General features: G+C 51.3%; 1 protein-coding gene across 3 annotated transcripts in view; it reads left to right on the forward strand.

The window, feature by feature from the left end:
* Positions 1–25,784, forward strand: part of KANSL1 (KAT8 regulatory NSL complex subunit 1) — an 83,985-nt gene extending 58,201 nt beyond the window's left edge. For 2 of the 3 annotated variants that reach the window (XM_050327595.1, XM_050327596.1), the window contains exons 3-15: positions 2,450–2,591; positions 6,685–6,789; positions 11,722–11,837; positions 13,203–13,398; positions 16,146–16,311; positions 19,208–19,390; positions 19,719–19,877; positions 20,200–20,351; positions 22,478–22,596; positions 23,191–23,248; positions 23,901–24,013; positions 24,817–25,063; positions 25,399–25,784. In XM_050327595.1, coding sequence (XP_050183552.1) covers positions 2,450–2,591; positions 6,685–6,789; positions 11,722–11,837; positions 13,203–13,398; positions 16,146–16,311; positions 19,208–19,390; positions 19,719–19,877; positions 20,200–20,351; positions 22,478–22,596; positions 23,191–23,248; positions 23,901–24,013; positions 24,817–25,063; positions 25,399–25,698 — 2,056 coding nt within the window. In that variant the 3' untranslated portion in view covers positions 25,699–25,784. The remainder of the gene's footprint in view (positions 1–2,449; positions 2,592–6,684; positions 6,790–11,721; positions 11,838–13,202; positions 13,399–16,145; positions 16,312–19,207; positions 19,391–19,718; positions 19,878–20,199; positions 20,352–22,477; positions 22,597–23,190; positions 23,249–23,900; positions 24,014–24,816; positions 25,064–25,398) is intronic. The other variant, XM_050327597.1, reaches the window with a different exon arrangement.
* Positions 25,785–26,745: the final 961 nt, after the last annotated feature.

The following is a 26,745-nucleotide window of genomic DNA, read 5'->3' on the forward strand; positions in this document are numbered from 1 at the left end:
GCACTGCTGCCAGAGGCATTCCCTGGTTGCCAGTGAGTCCCTCCCATTTGCTGTTCCAGCTCTGGGGCTGCCTGTGAAGCTGCTCAGTGAGTCTGCATCGCTGTTCTCTCTCTCTCTCTCTCCTGGCATCGACTGTTCCTTGCAGCAGGACCTGCTGCTCCTCACTTCACATCCAGGTGATTTGGGTTTGCTCGAGCGCTCGGAGTGGCAGAATCAATCTCCCCACAGACCCTGGGGGCTGCTTCTCATCCGTTCCTGCTGACTCCTGGGAGTGGTTCTGATAACAGAGTTCCCCTCCAGGCTGAGATCAGTTCTAGCTCCGTTTCCCTGTGCTGTTCCGTGTCATTATCAGGATGCTTTAGGAGCAGCTGGTGGATCTGCTCTGCTCACTTTGCAGCTGGGCCTTTAGTAGGGCAGTCTCCTGGTGAAAAATAAGTCTGCTAATCCCTAATTCCCTCAGTTTGTCGGGGCTGTCTCTGTCCTTCCCATTGGAATTCAGCTGCATGGACTCAGCAGAAAGCAGGATGGACCGATGGGTGGGTGGATGGGCTGAGTGATGGACTTGAAGCTGAGATTTAGATTAGATATTAAGAAAAATGCTTCCCTGGGAGGGTGGGCAGGCCCTGGCACAGGTTGCCCAGAGAAGCTGTGGCTGCCCCTGGATCCCTGGAAGTGTCCAAGGCCAGGTTGGACGGGGCTTGGAGCAAGCCTGGGACAGGGCTGTGACTGCCCAGGCTCTGCAAAGGCTCGGGGTTAAATATAGAGCCGGGTGCTGTTTTGGAAAGTGTGGCTGAGCCCTCACTCTGCGTGTTCCCCTCCTCCCCCTGTGCCGCAGGGGGGTGGAGGATGAAGTCTTCGTTACTGTGTTTCGCTTCCTTGCGTTATTTTTGGTCTCAATCCAGTGGGTTTTTCTGGGCTAGGATGTGTCCTGATTTTAAGGTGAGGAGCGGGTGCTGCCGTGGTTCTGGAAACTCCAAATGGGTGGAAGGTGCTTTTTTTATTTATTTAATTTTTTTAAATTTGGTTTTTTTTATACCTAATCTCAATTTCTGTGTAATCTGAGCAAAAGAATGAGGTGCATTGAACGGGCAGAAGGTGCTTTGTACTTTCTGCAGAGGCAGTCAAGGCACTTTGAACGTGCTCTCAGCAGCGTTTGATTCTAAAAACTTAACTTTTAAAAACACTTCCAGGGATGGGGCTGTCACCTGTTCTGCTGGGAATTTGTCCCTGTGTGTATTGGCACTGCAGCCAGAAGGTCCAGCAGGAATAAATGGATAATGTGCCTTGTTCTAAATTCATGGGTTTCACTTGCAGTTTGAAGCAGCCAACTCCTCCCTTTCAATTGTAATAACCTGGGGATTTTCTGTATTTATTTCATTTTTTAGCCGAGTGCCCTCGGTAGCAGTTACAGCAAAACCAGGGCAGAGGCTCAGGAGGTGCAGATTTTTTTTTAAGAACTTGGTGATTGCTGCTCCTTCCCTTCTCTGCAGCTGGGGCTGCCTCAGGACTCAACCTCACTCACCACGTGCTGGTTTCGACCCCAAAACGGGTTAATCTCAGCACAAGACCTTCTGGTTTGATTTTGGAGGAAACATCTGGACACTGCTGTGACTCCCCTGCCCCACATGCTGGTTCAGAATCGCCACGGAAGGAGGAGGGTGGGAGGGGAGATGGGCAAAGGGAATTATTTTGGGATTAATTTCTTAATTGCCAAAGGTCCAGATGTGGCAAAGGCTTTGTGCAGGGGCACTGGGTTTGCCAGCACTTCCTGCTGGTGCTTTGTTTCTGCACCATGTCAGGGGTTTTTTTTCCTTTCTGGGCAGCCCTAATATTTATGCACCACAACTGGGATGTTTAGGGTCTGTTTTCATGATATTAAAGCTTTAATTATGGAGAGTGGAGCCGTGGATTTATCCATGCCTTACCATCCTTGTGCGCCCCGGAGTGCAGCAGTGAAGATTAAAGGGTGTTTTGATGGCAGTTGATATTATTTCCTGGCTTCTTTATTTGCTTAGTTCATCCATCAGATGCAGAAATCCACTTTGCTGGTGCCCGTCCTTCTCAGCACCTCGTGCAAGGTGCTCTTGGCTCTGGCACTCCTCTCCAAGCCACTGAGAAAAAGTGGCCACTGAGGTTTAATTGGGGTGTTCAGGTGGATTTTTTTAAAGAGGAGGGAGGGCAGAGGGGTTTGGTTTTCTCCAAGTGGGTCTGGCAGATGTGGCACCTAAAGTTGTTTGAGTGTTGCTCTGCAGAGACAGGGCCCTTCCACGAGCACGTCTGGAATTCCTTGGTAATTACTAGCACTGGTGAGGTGGTGTCAGCTGTGCCATCCAGGATGGAGCTTTTCACCCACCCATCGATTCCGCTCGGGTTTTTGCGTGGCCTGGATCATTAAAATCACCCTCAAACTAATCCTCCCCCTCCCCCTGTGCCCTCTGTGTTTTCCCAGGAGGCGAAGGGCAGAGTGGAGATGGGCAGCAGACCGTGCAGCCATCGTCAGCCGCTGGAATTGGCTCCAAGCCCACGTCTCGGACCTGGAATACCGAATCCGGCAGCAAACGGACATCTACAAGCAGATCAGAGCCAACAAGGTGAGGACCAGGATGCCTCTGGAGACCTGGGATTCTGCTTTGCCTCCCAGTGGCTTCTCTCCTGGCACAGTGGAGGGTGTGGATGGGAAGTCTGATGCTTTTCCCCCCGCCCTGCATCTCTCCAAAAGCAGCTGTGACCGATTGTGGTGCAGTTTGGGTAATTCCTGTCCCTGGTTCCATGGGATAACACGGAGGGAGCAGCACCTTGCTTTATAGCCAGTCTCTGATGCTCAGCAGAGCTGTTGCTGTTGCCTGTGTGATGCTGCTCCCCATCCCTCAAGCCTTTCTCTTTTTTATTTGGCTTTTTAAAAAAAAAAACAAACACAAACAAAACAACCTTCCTGCTCTTTGGGAAGTAGCTAAAGATGGGGATAAGGAACAACTTAACTGGGGAAGGGAGGGGACTGTAGAGGAAGTTAGTTCAGATGCTATCACACGGCACAGGCTTAAAATTGAGTCTGAATCATGAAAAAAAGACCATTTTTAGGTGCTGACCTTTCTTCCTCTGTGGAAGGAGTTATTTTTTTTGCAGTCTTGGGAGAGTGGTGGATGGGGGGGGAGCAGAGAAGGGACGAGGAAGGAATTGTTGCTGAGACTTGTTCAGGCATGCACATCCAAATGTCAGGCCTTGGAGGGAGGAATGCCTGGAGTTTGTGGCAGGAAGGCTCATGGGATTGCATCAGCTTGGAGACCCTCAGGAATTCTGCCTGGCAAATGCTTCTCCTGAGCTGTGTGGTGCTCTGGGGGTGGTGGGAGAGACTTCCAGGGGGGTAGAGAGCACAGGCAGGGGAGGGAGCCTGGACTTTGATGCAGCTGTGCAGAAAAACAGGCTAATTGAGTGAGGGAGGGCTCTGAACCAGGAGGTGGAAGAGCAGAATCCATTACTGAGATTAGGGCAAAAGGCTGCTGGGAACTGGCTCTGTGTCAAATTAAGGCTTCTTCACAAAGAGTCCTCTCCCTCCTGTCTCCAAGCCCGTTTTGCAACGTGGTTTTTAAGTGCAGAATACAAAGTATCTGAACGTTCAGGTGCTAAAAGTTAAATAATGGGAGACAGGAGGAAACTCACGGGGCTTTCACTGGGGTGGTGACAACTTGGCAGGCTCGTGAAATGGCCTGGTAGTGGCTGCAGGCATCCCATGTGTTTTTATCTGAGGTTGCAGTCAGTCCCCAGGTCTGAAAGGAGTCTTGTCACAGGTGAAAAAAATACCAGTTTTGGCAAACAGGATGTCACTGCTTTGATCTGTTCGAACAAAAACTCGGCTGCGATAACCCAAGACGTGAATTTAAGATAAAAACACGTCCCTTGAGGTGCAGGGGAGTTCAGATGTTCAGAGTTTTGGGTAGTGGCTGCTCTGCCTGAACAAGAAAAGACAAGAACCATGAGTATCACCCCCCCACCACCACCTCTGATAGGGCTGGCTGGAGACACCTCTTGCACCCAGCTGTCCTCGAGCTCTTGTACAACACACCCTGTTTTCATCAGTGAAAAACTCAGAGTGAGAGTCAGAAAAGAGCTTGGGACAAGTATAGGAAAGTAGAAAAACAGACTCATGTTTTACTAACATGGGCTTGTTGGAATGGATTTGGCTTCGAACTTCACAAGGAAAAAAACAATTAAAGAATTTGGAAACACCTTGTTTTTTCTGTCAACATAACATAACTCCAGCTTATTTGGCCATAAGGAGGTTAAAACGTTCCTGCTGCAAGAATTCAAAGTTCTGCAGGTTCTGCAATTCAAAGAACTCTATTTAGGTATTTTTTTTTATTTTATTTTAGGTTAATTCCTTTTTTATTTTAAGAGTTTACAGCCCCTTCAAGAAAAACACATTGCTGTGTCAGACCGAAGCAAGGGAAGGCTGTGTGGGTGGCAGATGCTCCATGTTTGGAGAGGAGCAAACAGCATTTTTCCCTCTTTTTCTGTGCCTCTCCCAAGCCTCACTCTTTGATGGACCAAGAGGTGTTTTAAGCTGAAGGTCTCCTGCAGGAATCCCGTGCAGTGGCAGATTTGGTTGATTGAAACCCCTTAAAAACAGGCTTGTTCTGCACATCTCTGCAGACCTGGGCCTCACATGTTCCCAGAGCATCCCAGCTGGGTTCACTGTGTTCCCCCAGGGGATTTGGGATGCTCTGGGAGCCTCCTGTCCCCTGGGGGAGGGCTGAGCTCTGCTCGAGCTGCTGAGTCAAGAGAAACTCGTGATGGGAAGGGCGGGGTGGGAGTTGGGAGGAGCCTCTTGCTGGAAGAATCTGAAGCTCTCCCATGAGTTTCCTGTGTCTGCAGTGGTTGTGTTGGGCTTAGGGTGAGATAAGAGATGCTGTCAGCCCTCAGTGGGGCTGGTCAGGATGCTCAGTCTCTTCCTGATGTGTCTTAATGGGTGTCAGTCCTTTGCTTCACCCATCAGTCCCTGGGCAGAAGCTGCTGCTGATCCCAGAACTCTGAGACACCCAAAATCTATCTCAATATCTGAGATCTATATGATTGACTTCTCATTATTACCATAATTAGTGATAAAAATGAGAGTAAAGAGGCAGCAAAATTATCCATAAGCATTGTAGGGGAACCTTCCTTTTTTGTTGTTGTTTTGAAGAATGCTGATGGAAAGTGGTTTGGGGACCTTGGAATAACTCAGATGCACTTTTCGTTTCCTGAAAGGAAATTTGATGTTGCCCTTCTAATTCCCCTCTATTATTCAAAATGAGTGTAAATAATGGAGATGTAAAACTCTTAAGGAGCAAAGCAGGGAAGGCTGTAGTTCAGACTTCCAGCCTCTCTCATCCCCTGAACATCCTTCTGGGATGTCAGAAAACTCCAGAAAATCATCATCCTGTTTATTCCAGCCTCTGGCTGCTTCCTCACTGCCGGTCAGAGGCCACCTACGGCTGTGTTTAGTTTAAAACAAAGTGTCCCTGAACTACAACCATCCTCCTGGAACACCACTGGCTGTGCTGTACAGCAGAGTGTGTCAAGGCAAAAAGATCAGCATTAGAGTCATAAAATCCCCGAACTGGCTTGGGTTGGAAGGGACCTTAAAGATCAGCCAGTTCCAACCCCCTAGCCTGGGATTACCAGCACCTTCCACCACGTCCTGTGAGATCTGACTTTGTGGGCTGGGAGGGAAGCCTTGTAGCTCTCTCCTCTCTCCAGATGACGTGTCCAGGTTCCCTTCCAGGCTCACTTTCTTGTGACACACCGTGCAACCTCCAGAATTGTTTCCAGATGAGTGATCTGCCCGTTCTTGGTCTGAGCGGCCCTTTCACGGTTCTCTGTCTGACCAAATGCAAACTTGTCGGGGCTTGTCTTTGTCCTGGAGTGTGTTCATGGCCTGTAGGTTCCCTCATCTCCATAATCCCTCCCACATTTTGCCCTGCTCTGTTATAACACAGCTCAGAATATGCATCACTACAGCGATTTTATTTCACTTGGTGTTTTTCAGAGGGCAAAGCAGTCCTACCTTTAGATCAAACTTCACTTAGAGTAAAACACAAGCAGGACAACATCTGTTAAGCCTGATAAAACAGTGCTCTGTCCCAATGTTTCTCAGTGCTTTTCTTGCCTTGCTGAATTTTGTGAACATCATTTCTTTGGAGGGAAGGAGGGGAGGAGGAGGAGGAATCCTGCTCGGAGTAACAAGTTCGACTGTAGATTTTTGGCACCCGCTCAAAATTGTTTGCTTGGCTGTGGTGGCGAGTTCCACTGTGCGTGATGAAAGCAGCCTCTTCCTGCTCTGTGCTCCAGCAGAACGTTCCCTTTGGCTTGGCTGGCGTGTGTGGCTCCCTGGAATTCCCACAGGAGGAGGGGAAGGGAGCGGTGGGAAGCGGGACACACAAGCCGTGGTTCAGCAGTTTTGACTGACAAGGAGCTAAGTGTGCCCTGTTAATGGGCTGAAGGCATGTGATCTGGGCTCCAGCCACTGTCCTTCCCTCTCCCACTCCAGCTGAGATGGCAGGAAAATCCAGGCAGCGGGACACTGGGCCTGGCATCGCGTCTGAAAACCGCGGCCGTCGGGGTTTTGGGGTGAGGGGTGATGGATGTGCAGTTTCCCTGTGGAGACCGAAGGCCCCACAGTTAATTCCTGTTCCCTTCCCTCTCTTCCAGGGGCTGATAGTTCTTGGTGAGGCGTCACCCCCTGACCCTGCAGTAGATGATTCATCCCGTCCCGTTCGAGCCGAAGTGAAGCTGGAGCCTGGGGCTGACCGGCTGGTAAGTGCCAGCAGCGGGACTGACTGAGTCCAGATGCTTCACCTGCACGAGTTTTGGGAAGGGAAGGGTCATCCCTAAAGCTGTGATGGAGAGGGATGCTCTGTGGGACTGGAGTAGCAACTCTCTGTGAGCCCACAGATCTGTTGGTCTGCAGCTCGCCCCTTCCCACGTTGTTTTGGGGTTAATGAGCAATAGGATTTAAACACCTTTTAGAACAGAGTTCCTGGGGGCCACCTTTGTACTATGCATTAGCATTTTGTGAAGCTTTAAAATCCCAACTAATCCTTCCCCTCCAGCAAAAAAAAAGTACCTCAAACTGGGAGCAGCATGATTAGCAAAGACTGCTAAAGATGTGGCTATTAATATCTGCCTGAGCGTTCCCCCTTGGAAAGGGCACTAATGATTGCAGTGAGATGCACTGGAAACTATGCAGAGTGCCAGGTATTTATTATTTAATGCAGAAATGTAGGGCACAGACTAAAGGCTTGTTCAGCCTGCCTGTGATTACTTTTGATCCTGTGGGACACATCGACGTACGAAAATGGAGGATTTGGAAGTTGTCGTGTAGTAGGAAGAGAAAGGTGGTCCCTACGTGGCTCAAAAACTTCTGCTGCCAAGCTGCAGCATTCCTGCTTTTCTGTCCCAAACTACAGCATTCCTGCTTTTCTGTCCCAAGCTGCAACATTCCTGCTTTTCTATCCCAGTGCCACGTCTGGGGAGAAACAGAGCACGAGTGCAGCGGGAGTGCTGGGGGTTCATGTTCAGTGTGGTTGACACAGGTAAAAAAACTTCACTGGAAGGGACCATAAAACTGTAGTTGGAGTTTTTTCCTCTGTTCTTTCCTGGTAAGACTTTGTCAGGGATTTCCTGATGCTGAGTGAGAACATGAAGTAGAGTGGGATTTTTTATTAACTCCGGGCCGCAGAGGGGTTACTACGAGTGATCGGAATAAAACACCCCCTTGCTCGACCCTGGCTTTCAGATGTGTGTTTGGAGTTCATAGCTTTAATTAGCAGATGAGCTGAGCCCAGAACTGCCCAAAACTGGGAGTTTGGTCCAAAGGGCAGGTTTTGCTCAGGGACTGAAGCAGCAGGTGGTGGTTGAGATGAGAGCAGGGCTGGGGAGCAGCAGGGACAGGGACTGAAGAGCGCTGATTGAATCCCCAGCATTACGCAGTGTCTGGGTTTGAGCGGCGCTGTCCGTCTGTCGAGTGCTCCCCCCCCTCCCCTCTCCTGTTCGTGCTTTCACCCAAAACCCACTTGGAGAACAATAAACAAGCACAGTGACAGCGTGCTCCGATTCGCCCCTGAAGCAGCTCCTGCGCTGATGGATTGGCTGTTCTTGGGGAGCTGATCTGGAATGGCAGGCTGATAACGGAGAAAAATGAGCAAATTTGTCGGCGGTAGGAAGAATGTTTTCTTCCTTGTCTGTTTAAATCAGGATGTTTGTCTGATGTGAGTGTATTTTCCTGCCTGGAATCATGGAATCATGGAATCACAGGGTGGGTTGGGTTGGAAGGGACCTTAAAGCCCATCCAGTCCCACCCCTCTGCCGTGGGCAGGGACACCTTCCACTAGCCTAGGTTGCCTCAAGCCCCATCCAGCCTGGCCTTGGACACTTCCAGGGATCCAGGGGCAGCCACAGCTTCCCTGGGCAACCTGTGCCAGGGCCTGCCCACCCTCCCAGAGAAGCATTTTTCATAAAACCCACTTTAAATCTGCCCTCCTTCAGCGTAAGGCCAAGCAGCGTTGATACACAGTAAAGACATTTTCCATCTGCTTACAGAATCATCACATTGTCCTTTTTTAGACTGTCTTAGGCAATCTTGGAATGTTTAGAACAGAAGGTGTGGATTCCTGGTGAATGGAAAAGGAGCTGCTTGCTTCTGTTTTGCTGCTCACAGCCACCTCCCTGTTGCTGTGTTTACTCATTTCCTGCTTTTTCCCTTTTCTCATCCCTTTCACTCGGGTCTGAGCTCTCCAGTCAGAGACTTTTATTGCTGCAGGGCTCGCTCTGGCGGGTCTGGAGGTACCAGTGGCACAAATCACAGACACTGAGAGCAGTGAAAACCAACATTTTCAGTGTAACACAGGCTGCAAGTTCCCACCTGGCACTTTCTTACGGCTGCTCCTGCAGCCCTGCATCCCACCTGAAAGAGCTGTTTTATTCCCTTTCCACAGGGACACACGCACGTCATTCCACACTCTGAGCTCCTCTGCGGTGGTGCTGGAGGTGTCAGCCACCAGAACCCAGCCTGGAGGGTTCCTGCTTAATTAGAGCAGCTCGTTAGGGCGGGGTGTTGAGTCAGAGCCTTGATCTGCTCCGAGCCCGAGATTAGCCCCTTTCCGGGCACTCACTGGAACGGTATCTCTTGGGCCTCTCCTGGAGAGGTGCTGCTTATCATTTTGGCACTCTCCAGGCTGGGAGAATGAGGGGCTTTCCCCTCCCCTCCAAACTGGCTGAGTGTGGAATAAGGGGAGGAATCCATCCTGTCTCATCCCCAGCTCCCTCTGGATCTCGTCTGTCCTTGGGCATCGGCTTCCTACGTGGGATGTGGCTTGATAATCCCTGGGAGGAACTAATCCTATCGCCAGTGCAGGGAAGGGCTTTGCAAATAAGGCCTGGGAATATCTGTTGGGAACGGGAAGCTCAGTAGGTGAATAAATATTTTTGCCTGAAGATGGAAATAACACCAAGCCCCGGAGCCGTAACTTGGCTGTTGATTTTGATTCCTTGCTCGGATTGCTCGTCTAGTGAGGGGGTGCACTCAAAATAGTCAGTAGTTAGGGGGTTGTATCTATTAATAGGATGAGGTCTGGCCCTGCCTGGTTCTGTTTGGGTTTTTTTGGGAATACAGGGAGCATTCCTGGTGTTGGCTCATGACTCCCTGCCCACACACAGCTGCTTTCCTGCCCTGAGGGCCCCTGGTATTCTGCTGCTTTCATGTGCAACAAGCAGATGTGCTACAGCTCAATGTTTGACATCCCCTCCAAGAGTCCTGTGGATCCTCAAAACCTGGAGTTCCAGCCCCAAAACCCAGAGAAGAGCTCGGTGAGGAGCACGGATGTGATCCTAAATGTTCCTCTGGATCCCAACCAGACCTAGAGGACAGCATGGAGTTGGGCAGTGCATCCAGGAGGAGCTGGTGTGGGAGCTCTGAGTGCAGGAGGTGTTGGCTCTCGTGTCCATGTGGGTGCACACCCATCTCGGGGTGATAAGCTGAGCCTGGGCTGCTCCTGATAAATAAATACCCGTTGGATCGATGCTTCCCAGCTCCTCCCCGGGAAGCAGCTGGGTCACCCTCTATCCCTGCCTTCAACCACTGAGCCGGAGCCAGCTCTTGGAGAAGAAGTTCCTCCTTTAAGACCCTTTGTGGAGAAGCAAATAAATACCCATTTCCAAAGAGCTAATGAGTCATGTGTCCCCACCCTGCCCAACTGCGGTGCCTCCGGCGAGGAGCTGTCACGTGAAGGCTCAGCCGTGCCAAGCCTCTGGAAAGCAGAGGGAAAGTGTTCAGCTCCTGCCCTGCCTTCACCTCACAGGGTTTTTTTTTTTACCTGTGTCTCAGGTGGGATCTGATCTCGCTCACACCGGCTGGCAGATGAGCCGGTTGTTCTGATCCCATCGGATTCCGGCTCTGCTTCCCCAGGGAAGAGGTGTCTCTCTCTCTCTCTCTCTCTCTCTCAGCAGGAGTTCCTCAGACAGGCCCAGGCAGAAGTTGTGTCTGGGTTGTTAGAAATGGCCCTTCCCTGGGGTGACTCAGGTCTCTGCTCCTCTGGAAACCGTTAATCCAGCGCTGCCCTGGCCAGGTTTAGTTGCTCACTGAGTTGTTGGGGGTGATTGCAGGGAAGATTTAATCAGTGCAATCTGGATGGATTTGGGGCAGAGTCAGAGACAAGTCTGGACATCTGTATGGGGGTCAGAGCTCTGCTTTTACCTTTTTTATTAGTCCTTGAGCCACACCACAAAGGGGGAACCCCAGCTGCAGACAGGGCAGGGAGTTGTAGGAAGTGCTGCAGGAAGGAAGAAATGAAGTTTAACCCAGGGAGGAGCGTTTGGTCTGACACCAAAAACGAGGGACTGCAAGGCTGAGATGGAGGGTTGATGATTGCCAGGGGTATGGACACACTGAACCAAGCTGGCACCTGCTGGGATGGAGAGCAGGAATGTCACTGGTGGGAGGCACCAAGCCAGTGTGTCCCTGGAGGCTTGGCCAGTCCTGCTGCTCCCTACAGAGCCAGGGAATTCATGTTTCCAGCCTAAGGCAGAAGGGGTTGTGGAGCACAGTGTCTTTAACTCATTTTGTACTTACTTTCCTCTGCCAAAAAGGAGTTTCCAGCTTCGTGTTTACCTGGCACTTTTAACATCACACACTTGCCCTGCTTGCATCCCAACCCCACACTTAAAACCCTTTCCAAAGTGCTTTTGGGACCGTGTTTGCACAGGTAGTGAGTTAAAATGCAAATTCACTTTTGCAAGTCTGTTCTCCTCTCCCTCCCCTCCCATTTTCCCCCCGAGAGTGTTTGGAACAGGAGCTTTCAGCACAAACCAAACTGCAGGAGAGCCTGTGAGGTTTACAGGTGGCGATGAACCCGTTTTGCACCGCCGGAGACAAAATGCTAAAATCTCCTTAAAGCCCTCAGCCTTTCATGCTCCTCGGTTGCCTGAGGGGAATTAAAGTCCTTTGGATCTGGGAATGAAAGCCTTGCCGTGTATCCATCCTCTTGCTTGCTCCCTAAGAACTCCTGACGTCCCTGGTCTCATGTTCACAGAGTGACTTCTGAACCCTGGTTTAAAGACCTGTGTGGAAATCCATGGCTGCAGTGCAGAATCCTCATCCAGAATCTGGCAATAAGAAAGTTGTGGTTGTTTTAAGGTTTTTTTTTTTTTTTTTTTAATTAATTAATTTATGTTTTTCCCATCCTTCTTTAGAGTGTCTCTGGATCCCAGCCACTAGAAAACTTGGGTATTTCTGCTGCAAATACTCCTGAATCCCATCCCACCAAGCCCTGTGGAGCACCAAGACCCGTCAATGGAGTTATTAACACGTAAGCTGCTGGGATATTACGGAAAGAGAGTAATTTTTATGACCTTGACAACATCCCATTGGAAACCAGCCTGTAACTGGGTTGGTGGTTGGTACAAATGGTCTCTCTTTTCGGTTTTTTTTTTTTCTTTTTTCTCAAAAAGCACAGTGGTACATCGTGCTTGGAAACATTTGGGAGGGGATTGCTTGCTTGAGGTTTTGTGCTGCATTGTTTTGCTGAAAATGGAATGAAGCTGAGCTGTGTTTACACGAGCAGGCCCTGCAGGCAGCCCTGCACCCAGCACGGGCGAGACTCGGTTCTTTGATGAGTATTTTTAATACGCTTTGCAAAGGGTGTGATCCAAAGGTGTGCTAGTGCCCCACTTGCAGAATTACCTGTGACCACTGACCCACTTTTCTGGAGTTACTGAGGATCACAAATCCTGCTGATCTGGCCGGGGGGGGAGTAAAACTTCCTAAATTCTTGATTTCTCCAGCCTGTTTTTGCTGGGTAAATGGAAACAAGTGGGAGACATTCCACGATGCTACAAGCTCAAAGCACTTGAAACCCCTTGAAAACCAGTGCACTTGCTCAGTTCCTTGAGGGAGGCAGGAAAAAAGAGAGGGAAAATGGGAAGGAGAGAGGGATGGATCCTGCACCGATGGAGTGCCAGGAAGCGTAGGAATCACGGATCAAGGAACCCATGGCTGCAGCTGGAACACTGCAGGCTGGAACACAGCCCTTTGTATCCCTGCAGCCTTTGAACTGCACAGCCTTAGACCACAGGGCTTTCATGTTTTGCATTTTTAGAAATGAAGCACTTGCAGAATAGACATGAGAAGGTTCTGTAGATGAGGTGCTGCTGTGCTGGGAGCTGGTCGGGGCATGGGGGTATTGATGCCGGGGGTGCTGTGTCCTTTGTGTGTGAGAAAAGAGGTTAATCTTAACACTGCTCCCCTCTGCTGAGAGTTGTTACAGGTAGAGATCTCAGATATTCATCAGAATCAGCTTTACATCAGGGTTAAATATTTTTTTTTAAGTAGAACTGTGTGTTCTCTGGCATTCAGACTCATGCAGACCTGTTGTCTTAAGGTTCCCTGAGCTGGAATTCTGGAGGAAGCCTGGAATTCTGAGATTAAAGCTGTTCAGGTCCAGAGTGGCTTTTGGCTCTGTGACTGGCTATAAATAACAATTTTTTGTTCAGAGCCTCCAAAGATATTTTGCCAGAGGTTTCAGTGGAAGGTGACCCAGAGTAAAAGCAAAAATTAGGGTTGGTTTAATCCAAGCCATTGCCTCGTGAACTTGCAATGCTTTAAACCGGGGTCTGAACCCGCGGTGGCTGAACGAGTAACGGGGCTTTCACCCTCCTCTCTCTTCTGGGCCCAGTCTTCAGCCTGGCCTGGCAGAACACGCTCAGGGAGATGGCCAGGAAGCTGAGGAGCTCTTGCATAAAAAGCAACGACTGAACCTGGTTGCTGCCCCCTCGGACGGGACTTGTGTCGCCGCTCGCACCCGCCCCGTCCTGAGCTGCAAGAAGCGACGGCTCGTCCGGCCCAGCACCATCATGCCCCTTTCCAAAAAGGTGAGTTTGGCTTTTTTCTTTTTTGTTTGGCTATTCCTTTTGTTATAAAAAGGGGAAAAATAACAGGGGGACAGTGAGGCTTCAAAGGCTGCTGGAGAAATAAAGGAGAAACGAAGGAGAAGCTTAATTTGTTGGAAGATTTTTTATTTTTTTTTTTGAGGGAAGATGCTGAACTCTTGGAGTTTTTTCTTATCCAAAAGCAACCAGCCTGAGGTGAACTCAAGGCCAAGTAGATGAGTGTGGCACAGTCTGAGCAGTTAAAAGAAAAACCCTGAGAAGTCAAGTATCAGGAAACCTTAACTGTGACACAGGAATTAACACAGCCCCGGGAAGTCCCTGCTGCTGCTCACTGAAAAAACCACAGCTGTCTGCCCAGGCACAAATGGCTTGTCCTGCTTAGGTGGTTGTGTTGGCTTCCAGTGCTTAAATTTGGAAGTCACTGAATGGCCTGACTGTTCCTGGGTTTGTTATCTGGGTTTTTAAAAAATTATTTTATACTTCTCTCCCTTATGCAGAATTGATTCAGTGGAAATACACTTTATTACCTGTATGAGGAAGGGCAGTCCTTCATTCTTTTTAATTACTCATAGGGACACCCTAAACTGTCAGGTGGAGGGAACAGAGTGAGAAATTGAGGAAATAAGGACCTTTTCTTTGTGCATAAAGAACCACAGATGGCAAAAATCCACTTACCTTTGAGTCTAAGTGTTTCAAGTCAAACTTTCCCACAAGGGTTCGGGAGGTTTTCACTCTGTGAATGTTTTTAAAGAGAAACTCAGAGAAGCAGCATTTTTCTAAGCAAAACAGATTCTTGCTCAGCTGAGTCAGCTTTAACTGATCCCTCATTTGCAGTTTTATCTGGGGTATTTCTGGGAGAGCTCTGCAGTGATTACTGGCAACATCTTCAGTGATTTGGAAGTGGAGGGACTGTCTCGCTGAATTGTGCCCTCGGTGTTGGAAGAATTGGCCGTTGATTCTGTGTTGGATCTTTGTTGTAATCACCAAACACGTTTTGATAGTCAGAGATGGCTCAGAAGAGCAGTTCCAAGGATGGAAGAAGTGCCAGATATCAGGGGGTTTCTGTGGACTCCTCCAGTTATTCCAGAGAAAGCTGAGTCATGGCTAAGTCCTTCTCCAGAAATACCATGTTGTGCAGTTGACCACACTCTCCTGTCTGGCACAAAGTGGTGTGGGTTGATGGGACCAGAAATAACCAGAAGTAACAACCAGGAAAGATCAAAGTTTCAGCAGAGATCATCCCATAACTTGAAATGTTAAAGCTGGGAGATGTCCTGTAGGAAAGAAAAGGGGTTTAAAGGTTGAGTGTGTGCAGCCTGCCTTGGTGGCAGAGTGGCAGGATTACCTCCCTCCTTGCACAGCCACCCTGGTTATAAAACCCCGTGGGGTTAATTTCTATTATTTTTTTAATTAATTCTCAGCAGTGGTACAGCACTGCTGGTTCAGGCTCATTTTGGGATCCATCACAGCATCCCCTGGGCAGAGCTTTCAGAGGTAGCAGAGGAACTGCTTGGTTACCTCCTCCTCTTCACTGGGCACTGAAGTGTCTGCCTGTTGCATTTGTCCTCAGTGAATTATATTTATTTTAGATAATTTTTCTTCATTTTATAACATGAATGGGCTTCCAGCTCTTTCTAGCCCTCCCAGTCGAGTGTCATTTGCTGTTATTTCTCTTCCATCGTCCAAGTCATTCATGGAAATGATCTGACTGATTCTGCCTCAGAACAGGTTTCTGCAGGATCCAGTTTGAGCCATTCTCCCATTTTGATGTGGAATTATGGGTTGTTGTCTCTGCCTGGCATTTACATCCAGTTGTGTGTCTGCCTGCAGTGGTTTAATACAAATGAAGTCTGTATAAAGCCTATAAATCTGTGAGTTGAGAGTCTGGCCTGGGTTAAGGAACAAGGTTGAAAAACACCTTTGTCACTCTGTAGATGTCCCTGTAAGCGTCAGCTCTTGGCATATAATGATGGCTCTGACCCATCTGAACTAAAAAAGGCGCTTTTTTTTCCCGCTCTCTGACAACTGAATTGTGCTGCCTCATGGTTTTTATAAATGAGGTTTCAACCTAGATAAAATTAAACACTTTTAGTCAAATTTAGCAGCTGTTAAGCTGCCTGTGCTGGTGTGAGTCGTAGCTTTCAGTTGTGTTCGTGCAAAGTGAAACCATCCTCTCGGGAGGCCATGCTAAATTCCCAGGTTTTGTGCAATGTCTATTAAAAAAAAAAGGTTTGTATATGATATATAGATATAGATAGATATATAGATATATATACACACACCTTTTAATATAATTTTATATACATTTTATATATATATATATTTTATATATATACTTATATTTATATACTTATATATATACTTATATTTATATACTTATATATTTATTTTTATATATACATTTTATATATATATAAAATGTGTATATATGTATTTATATGTATATATACACATATATATACATACATGTATATGTGTATATATATACATATATACACATATATATATATATACACACACATATATATTTTATATATACACACACATATAAAATGTGTGTATATATTATACAAGGTATCTTTAAAAATAAAAATAAAAATAAAAATTAAAAAACACAAAAACCAAACAAAAGACCCCACAATGACCTTCAGGGTGTTTCTGCTGAGCTGTCCAGTGGGAATGTGTTGAGCTCTGATGTGTTGCCCCCTTTTTCCTCGTCCCTTTCCCAGGCCCACCGGAACAACCTGGCGCGCTGCAGCTGTGACGTGAACCCCTCCTGTGCCCTGTGTGGCACCCGCAGCTCCACCACCCTGGAGATCCAGTACGATGCCCCCCTGCTGGAGCGCCTCTCCCAGCTGGACTCCTGTATCCATCCTGTCCTGTCATTCCCAGATGGTAAGTGGGGAAACCCACTGGGTTCCTCAGGAACTCCATCCTGGGCTTTCAGGCTGTGCAGATCCCTCGGGTACAACCAAACTTGTTCATCTGCTGGTGTTTTTAGGATCAGGGGTGTCTGATCTGCTCTGAAATCGTGTTTTGGGAACCTCACCTGGAGCCTCGCTGGTGGTGGAGAAGCCAAGCGGTGCCTGGGGAGTCTGTCCTGGGCTGGGGCCTTTTGGTGTTCTAAACCACTTGGGAATTAATTTGCTTCTGCAGGGCTTGTTCATCCAGATAAAAATGATCTGGGGATTGGTTTGGTCACAGGAAATTCGTTTGACCTTGTAAGGAATCGTAAATGGCCTTCCATGGTTCAGGGGGTACAGAAAGAGGGGATGTTCCCATTAAGACACTCATTTCCCTGTGTTACAGCATCAGGGTTAATCATCATTGAGAGGAATAATTAACCAGCCCTGAGTGGGGGTATTCACAAATTTCATGTGCAGGGCCTTTTCCCAAGGGAAAAACAGTTTCCAGAGTCTTTTTGCTTCCTAAGCTGCCAAATTAAACACAAGCCTGTTCTTTGACCAAAAACTGTTGGCTTGGATGAGATTGGTGGGGTGGGAATGGGTGATCTTGAAGGTCCCTCCCAACCAAAACCCTTCTGGGATTCTGATCCTGGGAGGAAGGGGGTGTGGCCCTGCTTCCCATGGGGGTGTCAAATGGTAGGTGCAGGTTCAGTCACTGGGCTAAATGTGTGGGTTTGGGTTTAAACTCCAGCTTTTCACAAACTTTGTGTGACACTAAGGAAGTGCAGGGAGGAATTAATCTGGCATCTTTCGCTAGCACTATATTTAAACCAGGCTAAAATAGTAAATTGGTGCTATTTTTAAAAACTAGATCGTTCCCCTCCCAGAGAAACAGCTCTGACCAGGAGTGCTCAAGGAACTGAATGAACTCCTGAAGCAGGAATTTATTTCCTGATTTCACAGCACTGGTGATCCTCTGCCTGTGGTGTTAAATATCCTGGGAAGTGGGGAGAGAACCCCTTGGGTTTTATTGCACCACAACCACCAGACAAATCATCTCATCCCATATTCTTCCCATTTTTAGGGTCCCCTACACCAACTCACAGGGTTTGAAAGATCTGTTCTGGCTGCGTGAGATTAAAAAAAACTTCGGGTTTAAAACTAAGTGCTATAAAGCTTAAAACACCTCCACAGAAATACCCATTTTCCCCCTGCAAGATTAATTTTGATTACTCACTGATGCTTTTCTATCCCAGAAGGAGCCAGGTGACACGTTCAGGGGGGACAATCGCCCTGCCCAGTGCTGTGTTGAGTGGGCAGTGAGGTGTGAGCATTAATCCAGGACGGGGCTGGGGCTCCTCTGTGAGGATTTTGGGGCTGTCCAGAGGCTCTGTTGGGATTCCTGGCCGAGGCTCTGGGTGCAGCCTGGCTGGGAGCTGTGAGCATGTGCTGACTTTCACTTTGAGCCCGTGTCTCTCTGGTGCCAGCAGCCTGGGATCTCCGGAGCACTTTGCCAAGGGCAAAACTGCCAGGAGGCTGCGGGAGGAAAAAGATCATTTATTCATTTATTCCCCTGGCAGGCAGAGAGCACAGCCAGCCAGGCTTTTATTTAACCCCCTGCACTTTGTCCCCTTTTGTCCCCTGCCTTTCAGGGGGCTGTGATGGTGGTGGTGGTTGTTTTTTTTTTTTGGTTTTTTTTCTGGTTCATCTGCTTCCTCGCTGGGAATTTTTGGATGATGTAATAACCTTGGTGGGAGGGTGAGCGCTGGGCTCAGTGTGGTTGCCATCTGCTGGTCCCTGGGAGCCCTGCACTGCTGCCCGAGGAGGAAGAGGAGGGAGTGATGGTGTTCTGTTTGCTGCACGGTCCCTGCTGCCAGCAGGGCACTGCCAAAACACCAAATAACTCATTTTTTTTTTTTTGCTGACAAATTTCTGTGTTGCCGTTTTGTCTCTCCCTTCAGCCTCTCCCCTCCTTCCACAGATGTGAATTTTGAGGAGAAAGTGAAAAATTAGCAAAGAGCAGAGGCCATTTTCCCAAAGTCTGACCCCTCCAGTAGCTGGCATCATCCCTAAAGGACTGGACCCTTTCTGTGTTTTGGGACATGTCCCCATAAACCAGCAGAGGTGGTTTGAGAGCTGCCACCACTCTGGGACAACCCTTCATGAGCAAAGGGATGGGGTGAAACCATCAGTGTACTTGGAGTGCAGCTGTCTTGGTTTTCTCCAGGGAGTCCAATCCCCACTGACTCCATCCCATACCCTGCCAGCTCCCTCCATCCTTTTTGCCTGCCTGGATCTGCTGGGCCTTTCCAGTCCTTAAAATTAGGAGGGAAATACTGGGAGAGGTTCAGCTGTCAGCCCAGGGCAGTTACTCCTTCTCTTGGAGCCTCTCAGTTGTGCTCACTCACACAACTCCCCATGATTGAGGTGCCACATCAGGTAGATTAACATCCTACAGTACCTGGTTGGCTTTTGGCTTGAACCTGAAATGGAGGATTTAAGCTGAATTTCTCTCTTCCAGCCTGGATTTGATGTGCTGAGATGATACCTCAGATTCTTGGAAGTCAGATCTGAGGTAGCAGCACATGAGAGACCTTCCAGGGGTGAAGACACACAGTTTTTCTGACAAAGGCTTCCTTCTCCTGCCAGGATATCCTTGGGCTGTGAATCCTGTAAAAAGTCCTTCTCTCAAAGAGCTGCAGCTTAGAAATGTTGGGTCCTATTGCAGGTCCTTTCTGACCATGAGGGGGGTGTAGACAACCCTGTGTCTTCCAGTATGTTCACCGAGGGCTGTTCTTACTGGGGGGACTGGGAGAGGGTGATGGGACCACAGCTTTTTGTCTCACCAGTTAATTCGGACTCCGTGTCCTGTGTCCCCCCTGCAGATGTGCCGACGAGCCTGCACTTCCAGAGCATGTTGAAATCCCAGTGGCAGAACAAACCCTACGAGAAAACCAAACCTCCCAAAAAGCTGTCGCTCAAGCACAGAGCCCCCGTGCCCACCAGCCTGGCAGACCCTGCCCGCAAGGACCGCCACAAGCTGGTCAACTCCTTCTTCACCGCAGCCAGTAAGTGTTGTCCCTGCCCACTCTGCTGCCCGACACTCTGGGTGGAGAGAGGAGGAGGAGGAGGAGGAGACCCTTCAAATTGCACTCTGGGGGATGAGGCAGTCAGGGCTGCAGGTGAAGCGTGTGCAGGCGGGGCAGCTCAGGTTGGTAGGGACACAAACTCGGGGGTGAGCGCGGGCGGTGCCGCAGCTCGCTCGGCCCCTGAGCACACCCCTCCAGCACCCCCATGTTGAGGAGCTGCTAAACTCTGCCCCAGCCCCCCTGTGCCAGCAGAAAGAGAGGTGAAAGCAGGCGTTTTTCATAGCTCTTTCTCTGTTCCCCTCCTCAGAGCGCTCCCATCAAAAAGCCCAAGCAGACAAGGCACACAGGCCGCCTTTAGACGATTTTTCGGCCGTGGCCAAGGCCGAGAGAGCGCCAGAGCGCTCTGCCCAGCCCGCTGCCCCTGACAAAAAGAGGTTGCGAGACTGCTCATCTGAGAGGAGTGAAGGTAGGCCCCCAGGGGCAGGTGTCTCGGGGGGAGCTTGGGCTTTGCTGCACACCCAGCCTCTCTGGGGGCACGCACTGCTTCGGGCCGCGTCGCCACCGCAGCGATGCCTCGTGTGCTCTTCGACTGCTTCTCCCCCAGGGCCTGCCAGCCTGGAAGGCGCTTCTCTTTCCTGCACAGAGCTCCTCGGCACTGCCCGTTTCTGGTGCACATGGGCCTTTTCTCTCCGCCGCCCTCCCCACCCCCCTGGGTGGGTTTTTGGTTTTGTTTTGGGTTTTTTTTTGGCTAACGTCGTCCTTCCTTCTCTCCCGCCCTCCCCGTGCAGTGCTGAAGCATCACCCGGACGTCGGCGGCCCGAGCTACCTGTCGGCAGCTGTGACCCCCACCCCTCACAGCCCCATAGCTCGGCAGCTCTCCACCTCCTCAGAGGGCTCAGCCCCCGCCAGCTCGGCTTCCCAGGGCTCCTCCAGCGCCGCCGTGAGTATCCCCTGCCTTTCTGGAAGGGTCTCTGTGCTCAGCTCCATCACCAGGGCTCGGCTTTTGAGCAGTTCTTAGGCTGGACACTCCTCAGTGCTGCTCTTGCCGTGCTGGACCTGTTGGTTCAGCTCATGGTGGGGTCGCTCACCCTCTTCGCTCTGATGTTGGGTGTGCTGGTGTTCCTGGGTGGGTGTTGGCTGAGCTGCAATTCCAGGTTCACCATCAGCTCAGGAACTGCTGGTGAATGTTCCTGTTCCCAGCAGTCTCTTGGCTCTGCTCCACGTCCACGTTCTGGTTCCTGAAGTTGTGTGGGGATGGCAGGAAGAGGAGAGCTGAGCAGCGGCAGTGCTGCTGCTGGAGCAGGGGGGCTTCCACTGGGACAGCTTTCCCTGGGCTGTGGGTGGGGTTGGGGTCACAGGTCCATGGTACAACATAATTTGCATAATATTTAAATTATGCACAAGCTTCAGCAGTTGCTTAACTCAGACCATCTTCTGAGGCACGCTCAGCATCCCAAAATGCTCGAGGAAATCAGGATTTGGGACCTTTGTGCAGCTGTGGGGTGAGCAGGACCCCTCCCATGTCCTCTGGGACAGATCAGTGGCAGAGCTCCTCCACCAGAGCCTGACCCTCCTTAGCAGAAGCTGTGGATTGAAGGATTGAATTCATCTGAGCTCACAAGTGTCCCAGTGAATAATTTGGCTTCTGTCTGGCCACCCCAGTTAGTAGTTTGGGCCGCAGCCTGAGCTGGATGTGACCCAGGGACAGTGGGGCAGGACTCCTTGAACCCTGACAGGGACACCAGGGTGGGTAAGAGTCTGTCTGTCCCTGGCAGAGCTGAGGCACCACTTCCAGCTCAGTCCCTTTGTGCCTGCTCCAAGATCGTTGCTGCGGGGTTCCAGGACCCGGCTGGGTTCCTTCCCTGTGGAATTCAGTTGTTGCATCATCAGCTGTGACACCAGTGAAGCCCCAGGGCGTGAGAAGAACCCAGAAGAGCAGTGATGGTTCAGCTGGAGCGTGCTCAGTCTTTTTGGGCCAGCTCTTCTCAGCAGCTCAAGCTCATCCAGGAGGCCTTTCCTTGGTTTCTCACACCCACCTTGGTCCTTTCTCGCTGCGTTTTTACAACCTCGTTCGGAAATGCAAAATGAAGAGACCCCCCTTCCACAGCCGAGTCCTGCAGGAGCATTCCAGGCTCCCTCCAGTGAACCAGAGGAGGAGACTTCCCTTCCACAGCCGAGCCCCCCAGGAGGATTCCAGGCCCTGGGCTGCAGGCTCTGGGCTCAGGGGTGGAGGTCCCGTGTTCAGGCGTCGCAGGCAGCCCCAGGTTTGCGTGCGCTCCCCAGCTGATGGGTCAGCCCTTGCTCCTGGCAGTGACACACTGGGAATTTGGATTCCCTTGCTGCTGTGGCAGGAGCTGCCCACCCACTGCTTCCCCATCCAGCTCCATGCCTGGGATTTGGCTGTGGCAGGTTCCCAGCAGTTGGGTTCCCACAAGGGATCTGAGGAGTCGGAGAATGTGGTGAATCACAGGTGACTCCGTTTGCATGTCAGGCTGATCCATGAGGATTCCTGTCACTGAACCATCAGCACTGCTGTCACACATTTCTGGAGGAGCCAAGTGGTGGAAGAGCAAGCACCCAACGTTCAACCAGGTTTAAACAGATCAATGAGGAGCTTACTTCTCTCTTGGAACATTTGTTCCAGTTGGAAGCACAACACAGATGGAGCTGTTGGGCTCCTGGTACAGCTGCCAGGACCAGGGATGAGCTCCTGTCTGACTGCTCTGCTCCTCCTCTGGCACAGGCTCACCTGGGGTGGGCCCAGACCCTGAGCAGGGCAGCTCTTCCCAAACATGATGGTTCTTCCCTCTTCCTCGATGGGTTCCCACCTTCTGGCAGTAGGGAATTGGATTATAGGGGACATTTTTCCTCTTGCAGGGTCAGTTTATCAGCCAGATCAGTGTCCTGACCCACCTGGCTGTGCAAACTGCTCTTAGTTCTGAAGCACCCATAGGCTGTACAAGGTCCTTTTTCCAGCAGTGACTCCCAGTGACTTCCACAAATGACTTTTGCAGCGTGACAAAACCTCCATCCCTTTCTCACGTGGTTCTTGTCTTCACGTTGCAGCAGCCGAGGAGGAGGAGAGGGGAAAGCTCCTTTGATATCAACAACATCGTCATCCCGATGTCCGTGGCTGCGACGACCCGCGTGGAGAAGCTGCAGTACAAAGAGATCCTCACACCCAGGTACTGCCTGACCCCCCTGTGGGGCTGTGGGAAGGGGCCTTGCTTTGCTTATTCCTTGGGAATAAGGGAAGGTTTGGAAAACTGGCCGTTGATGGAGACTGGCTAAGTTAGGGAATGTTTTGTTTGAGTGTCCCTTGGGGCATCAAAGTCAGTGGCCTCCCTGTTCAATTTAAAGTCATCCTGGTGGTCCTCTTGTCCTGCTGCTGAGCCAGAGGTCCTGGAGGTTTCACAGCTCTGCAGGTGCCTGGGCTGGGTTAATCTCTCATTGCAGTCTCTTCCCAACTTCCCTCTTTCTTCCTCCTGGTCCTCCATGCTGTCCCCAGGCCCCTTTCAGAGCAGGGAGGGAGGGAACCAACCTGTTGCTGAGCCAGAGGAAGAGGAGGAGATGCTGCAGCCTCTGCTCTGCTTCCTCTGCCCTACCAGACCAGCAAGGAGGTCTGGTGCCTAAAACTGAGCCTGAGTGTGATGCTCCTCGTGGCAGGGTTGTGTTTTCCCTGTCCCACAAGCCCATATTAGTGGTGGGGGTGTGTGTGCCACTGGTTCTGGCTGTGCCCTGAATGGTGCCCTGACCAGTGCCCGCTGGTGTCGTTGCAGCTGGCGTGAAGTGGATATCAGCGCTCTGAAAGCGAGCCCTGAGGAAGACAACGACGAGGTGAGAAGGATTTCGTTTCCCAGTTGATGTGGGATGGGGGTGGTGGTGGCTGAACAGTGTCCCTGGAGGGAGCCAGACATGGGGACCTCTGCAGGGAACCAGCTGGTGTTGGTTCCTTTACAGGGAAGGCATGAGAAGTTGGGTTAACTGGTTGGCTACAGCTGAATCCAAGGTCTGACTGCTGTCAGGAGACCTCTCTGGGCACCAATCTTTTTGTGGAATAGTCTCATGAAGAAATCATGACCAGCCACTATAGTTATTAGTAGTCATTATTTTAGTTAAATTGGTAATGATATTTCTTTAAACCTCTGTGTGAGCACTTCCATTCTGGGGTAAGTGGCTTTCCTTTGCTTTTTTGGTTCTTAATCTCCTCCTAAGCGATGCTGACTCAGTTTAACAAGGAGGTCTCACGCTCTCTTTAAGGATGTGCCTCCCTGCAGGCACTGATCTCTCCACCATCTCTCCTCTCTGGTGACCATTGACAGGACATGAGGGAACAGCCTGAAGTGTCAGGGCAGGGTCAAGAGCTGGACTTGGAATATTGTGATAAACATTTAAATCCTCGTTGTAGCCAACGCTGTCAAAACCACAGGTAGATGGTTGTTTGATGGAAGAAAGCTCTGACCAAGCCCCTGTGTCCTTCCCTTTCCAGGTGGAGGACTTGTCTGACTCGGCCTTCGCTGCTCGGCACGGGAAGTGTGAGGAGATGGAGCGGGCGCGGTGGCTCTGGAGCACGAGCGTCCCCCCGCAGCGCCGGGGCAGCAGGTACAGCACCTTCCCAGCATGGGGATGCTCCTGGGAGGCTCTGCTGGATCAGCTGATCCATGAAAACTCTCCAAACCTTGTGCTGCTGTTGGAAATCTTGGCCCCATCCACCTTGAGGAGCCCGTGTGGGGGTGAAGTTGCACCCTGCTTGGGTTGGCTCCTGCAGCAGCCGTTTGGGTTCTGCTTTCTCAGGCACTTGGGCTGCTCCAGCAGTGTGGGAGCTGCTGTGCCAGCTGGGAGTCCAGAGCAAAGCACAAGGGCCCGTTGGCAGGAGGTGCCACATTGAGGCCCTGGCTTGGTCACTGAGGTGGATTCAAGCTTCGTTCTGTAGCTTTAGGAATGCTGGTGGGAAAGGACTTCCAGAGGCCTCTGGTCCAGCAGGAGACCAGGCTGGCCATGGGATGAACACTTCCAAGGAGGGAGATTCCCCCGGAGCTGGGGCTGGTATTCCCACTGCAGCTTCCCAGCAGGGAGAGATGGGGGTGAGAGCAAACCTGGGATGGGGTTTGCTGTGTCTGTGCCGAGTTCAGCTTGGTGTCACCACATCCTGAGCTCCACCCTGGCAGGATCCTTGCTCAGGTCCCTCAGCTTCCATCCTGGAGTTGCTGGTCGTTCTCTGCAGTTGCTTTAGTCCTTCTTTAGAAATCTTTGGAGCCACTCAAGGCCTGGCAACTTCTTGTTGCTGTGGTTGAGCCTGTATCTTGCATTCCCTGCTCCTGTGTGCTGCATCCCTGGAGGATGGAAGGGATTGTGGGGTGGCAGCAGTGCCTGGGTCCGGGCTCTCATCCCTGCTCCTCTCTCAGGTCCTACAGATCCACGGACGGACGGACGACCCCCCAGCTGGGGAACCCCTCGACCCCCCAGCCGGCTTCCCCCGAGGTGGGCGGCTACCACTCCCACTTGGAGCTGTCCCACACCCACTCCCCGCGCAGCCCCATCAGCCCCGAACTGCTCTGTGCCCCCCTGACCCCCCTGTCCCGGGACTCCCTGCGGCTCCTGTCCAGCGAGGACACGCGGTGCTCCACGCCCGAGGCCGGCCTGGACGAGCAGGTGGGTTCTGGCTCCTCCCCGGGGCAGGTTCAGCCTCGGGGCCAGCCCTGGAGCTGGGATGTGGCTGTGGGGAGGCGGCCAAAACCCCCGCGTGGGAAATGCCGTGGGAATGCTGGGCCAGGTGGGATGCAGAGGGCGGGGCCGGGCGGCACGGGAGGCTCTCCCAGCAGTTGGCTCTGCTTGGAGCTGCCGTGTCCTCCCCACATCAGCAGCTTCTGGGCTGCTGTTCCAGGGCTGGGACACGGCACCGGGAGCTGCTGGAATCGCTCCAGGAGGAGCAGGGGCACAGAAGCTTTCCCAGCGGATTCCCAATGCCTCGGTTCTCTCCCCTGCAGGCCGTGCAGCCCTGGGAGCGACGAACCTTCCCGCTGTCCTACGACCCCCGGACAGAGTGCGAGGACCAATCCGACCCCCAGGACCGGTTGTCGCGCTGCACCCGCCGCACGTCGGGCAGTAAATCCTCCCGGGAATGCGATGGCACTTCGGCTTCGCCCAGCCTGGCCAGCCTCAAGAGCCGAACCCCGCTGGCCCCTCCCTCCTCCTCCTCCTCCTCCTCCTCCTCCTCCTCCTCCTCCTCCTCTTCCTCCTCCTCCTCCTCCTCCTGCTCCGCAGTCCTGCGGCCAGCGCACAGATAGAGACACACGGGGAGAACATGAGCAAACCAACACACAGAACTAACTCTTGGCATTAAAGCTTCCAAAATCTGCGTTTGATATTCAAACATCCTGCCGGGAATTTTCACAGTTTTTAGTGAATTTAAGGAGTTTAGAAACTGTTTTTTTTTTTTTTCTTTTTGTTTTGTTTTCTTTTATTTCTTTTTTTTTTTTTCCTTCTCCATGTTTCCTCGTCACATGAATGAGCCCCCAGATTCCTCCCAGTGGAGTGAAGCCTCGGGAGGGGAGCAGCCCACCAGACCCCCTCCCCTTCCCTCCTCCCCCCCCACCCCTTAGGTGTATAAAACTAGAGCACAGGATTTAGCTGACTAGCAGATTTCGGGGATAGTTTTTCCCAACAAAAGGGTGTCGTTTTCTCTTAACCTGCTCCCCCACCCCTCCCTCCCTCCCTCCCTGAAAGGTTTTAGTGGATTGAAATTAGTGGTGAAAAGTGATGTCTTGGGATTGCAACCTTCACTGTCTGGTTGTCCTCACCTGCAGAGTGCCCCCACCTGCACTTCCCACCCTCCCACCTTTCCCTCCCCCAGGTTGTAGTTGCAGGGATCCCGAGGGGGGGATTCTGCCCCTCCCTGATCCCCCCTTTGCCCCCGGAGCCGCCTTCCCCTTCCTTCTCCCCAGGTTTGGAGCAGCCCTTGCTGTGCCTGGCACAGGGGAAAGGGGGGACCTTGTGGCTGCTCCAGCTCTGCATGTGGAAAGAGTGGGATTTGGGAATCAAGCTTGTGTCCACCTGGCGTGTTTGGAGGGCAGGGAGGGGCAGAGTCCCCGATGCTTTGGGCAGGAGCAGAATTCCCGGGGCGCTTTGGATGCCCTTTGGGGACGAGGCTGATCCAGCTGGAGCCGCGGGGCTGCTGCCGGGATTGGGAAGGTGGGATGGGACAGGGAGGAGCCCCCGGGAGCGTGGGATGAGGCAGGGCCGGGGTGGTCCCTGCAGGGAGAGGGGAAGGGCAGGAGGCGGCTCTGGGGGTCTGGGGGTCACCACAGCTTCGCTCCACTCCGCGCGGCCCCAGC

The sequence above is a fragment of the Myiozetetes cayanensis genome, unplaced genomic scaffold (assembly GCF_022539395.1).
Source record: "Myiozetetes cayanensis isolate MyiCay16 unplaced genomic scaffold, myiCay2020 scf34, whole genome shotgun sequence".
Classification (NCBI taxonomy): domain Eukaryota; kingdom Metazoa; phylum Chordata; class Aves; order Passeriformes; family Tyrannidae; genus Myiozetetes; species Myiozetetes cayanensis.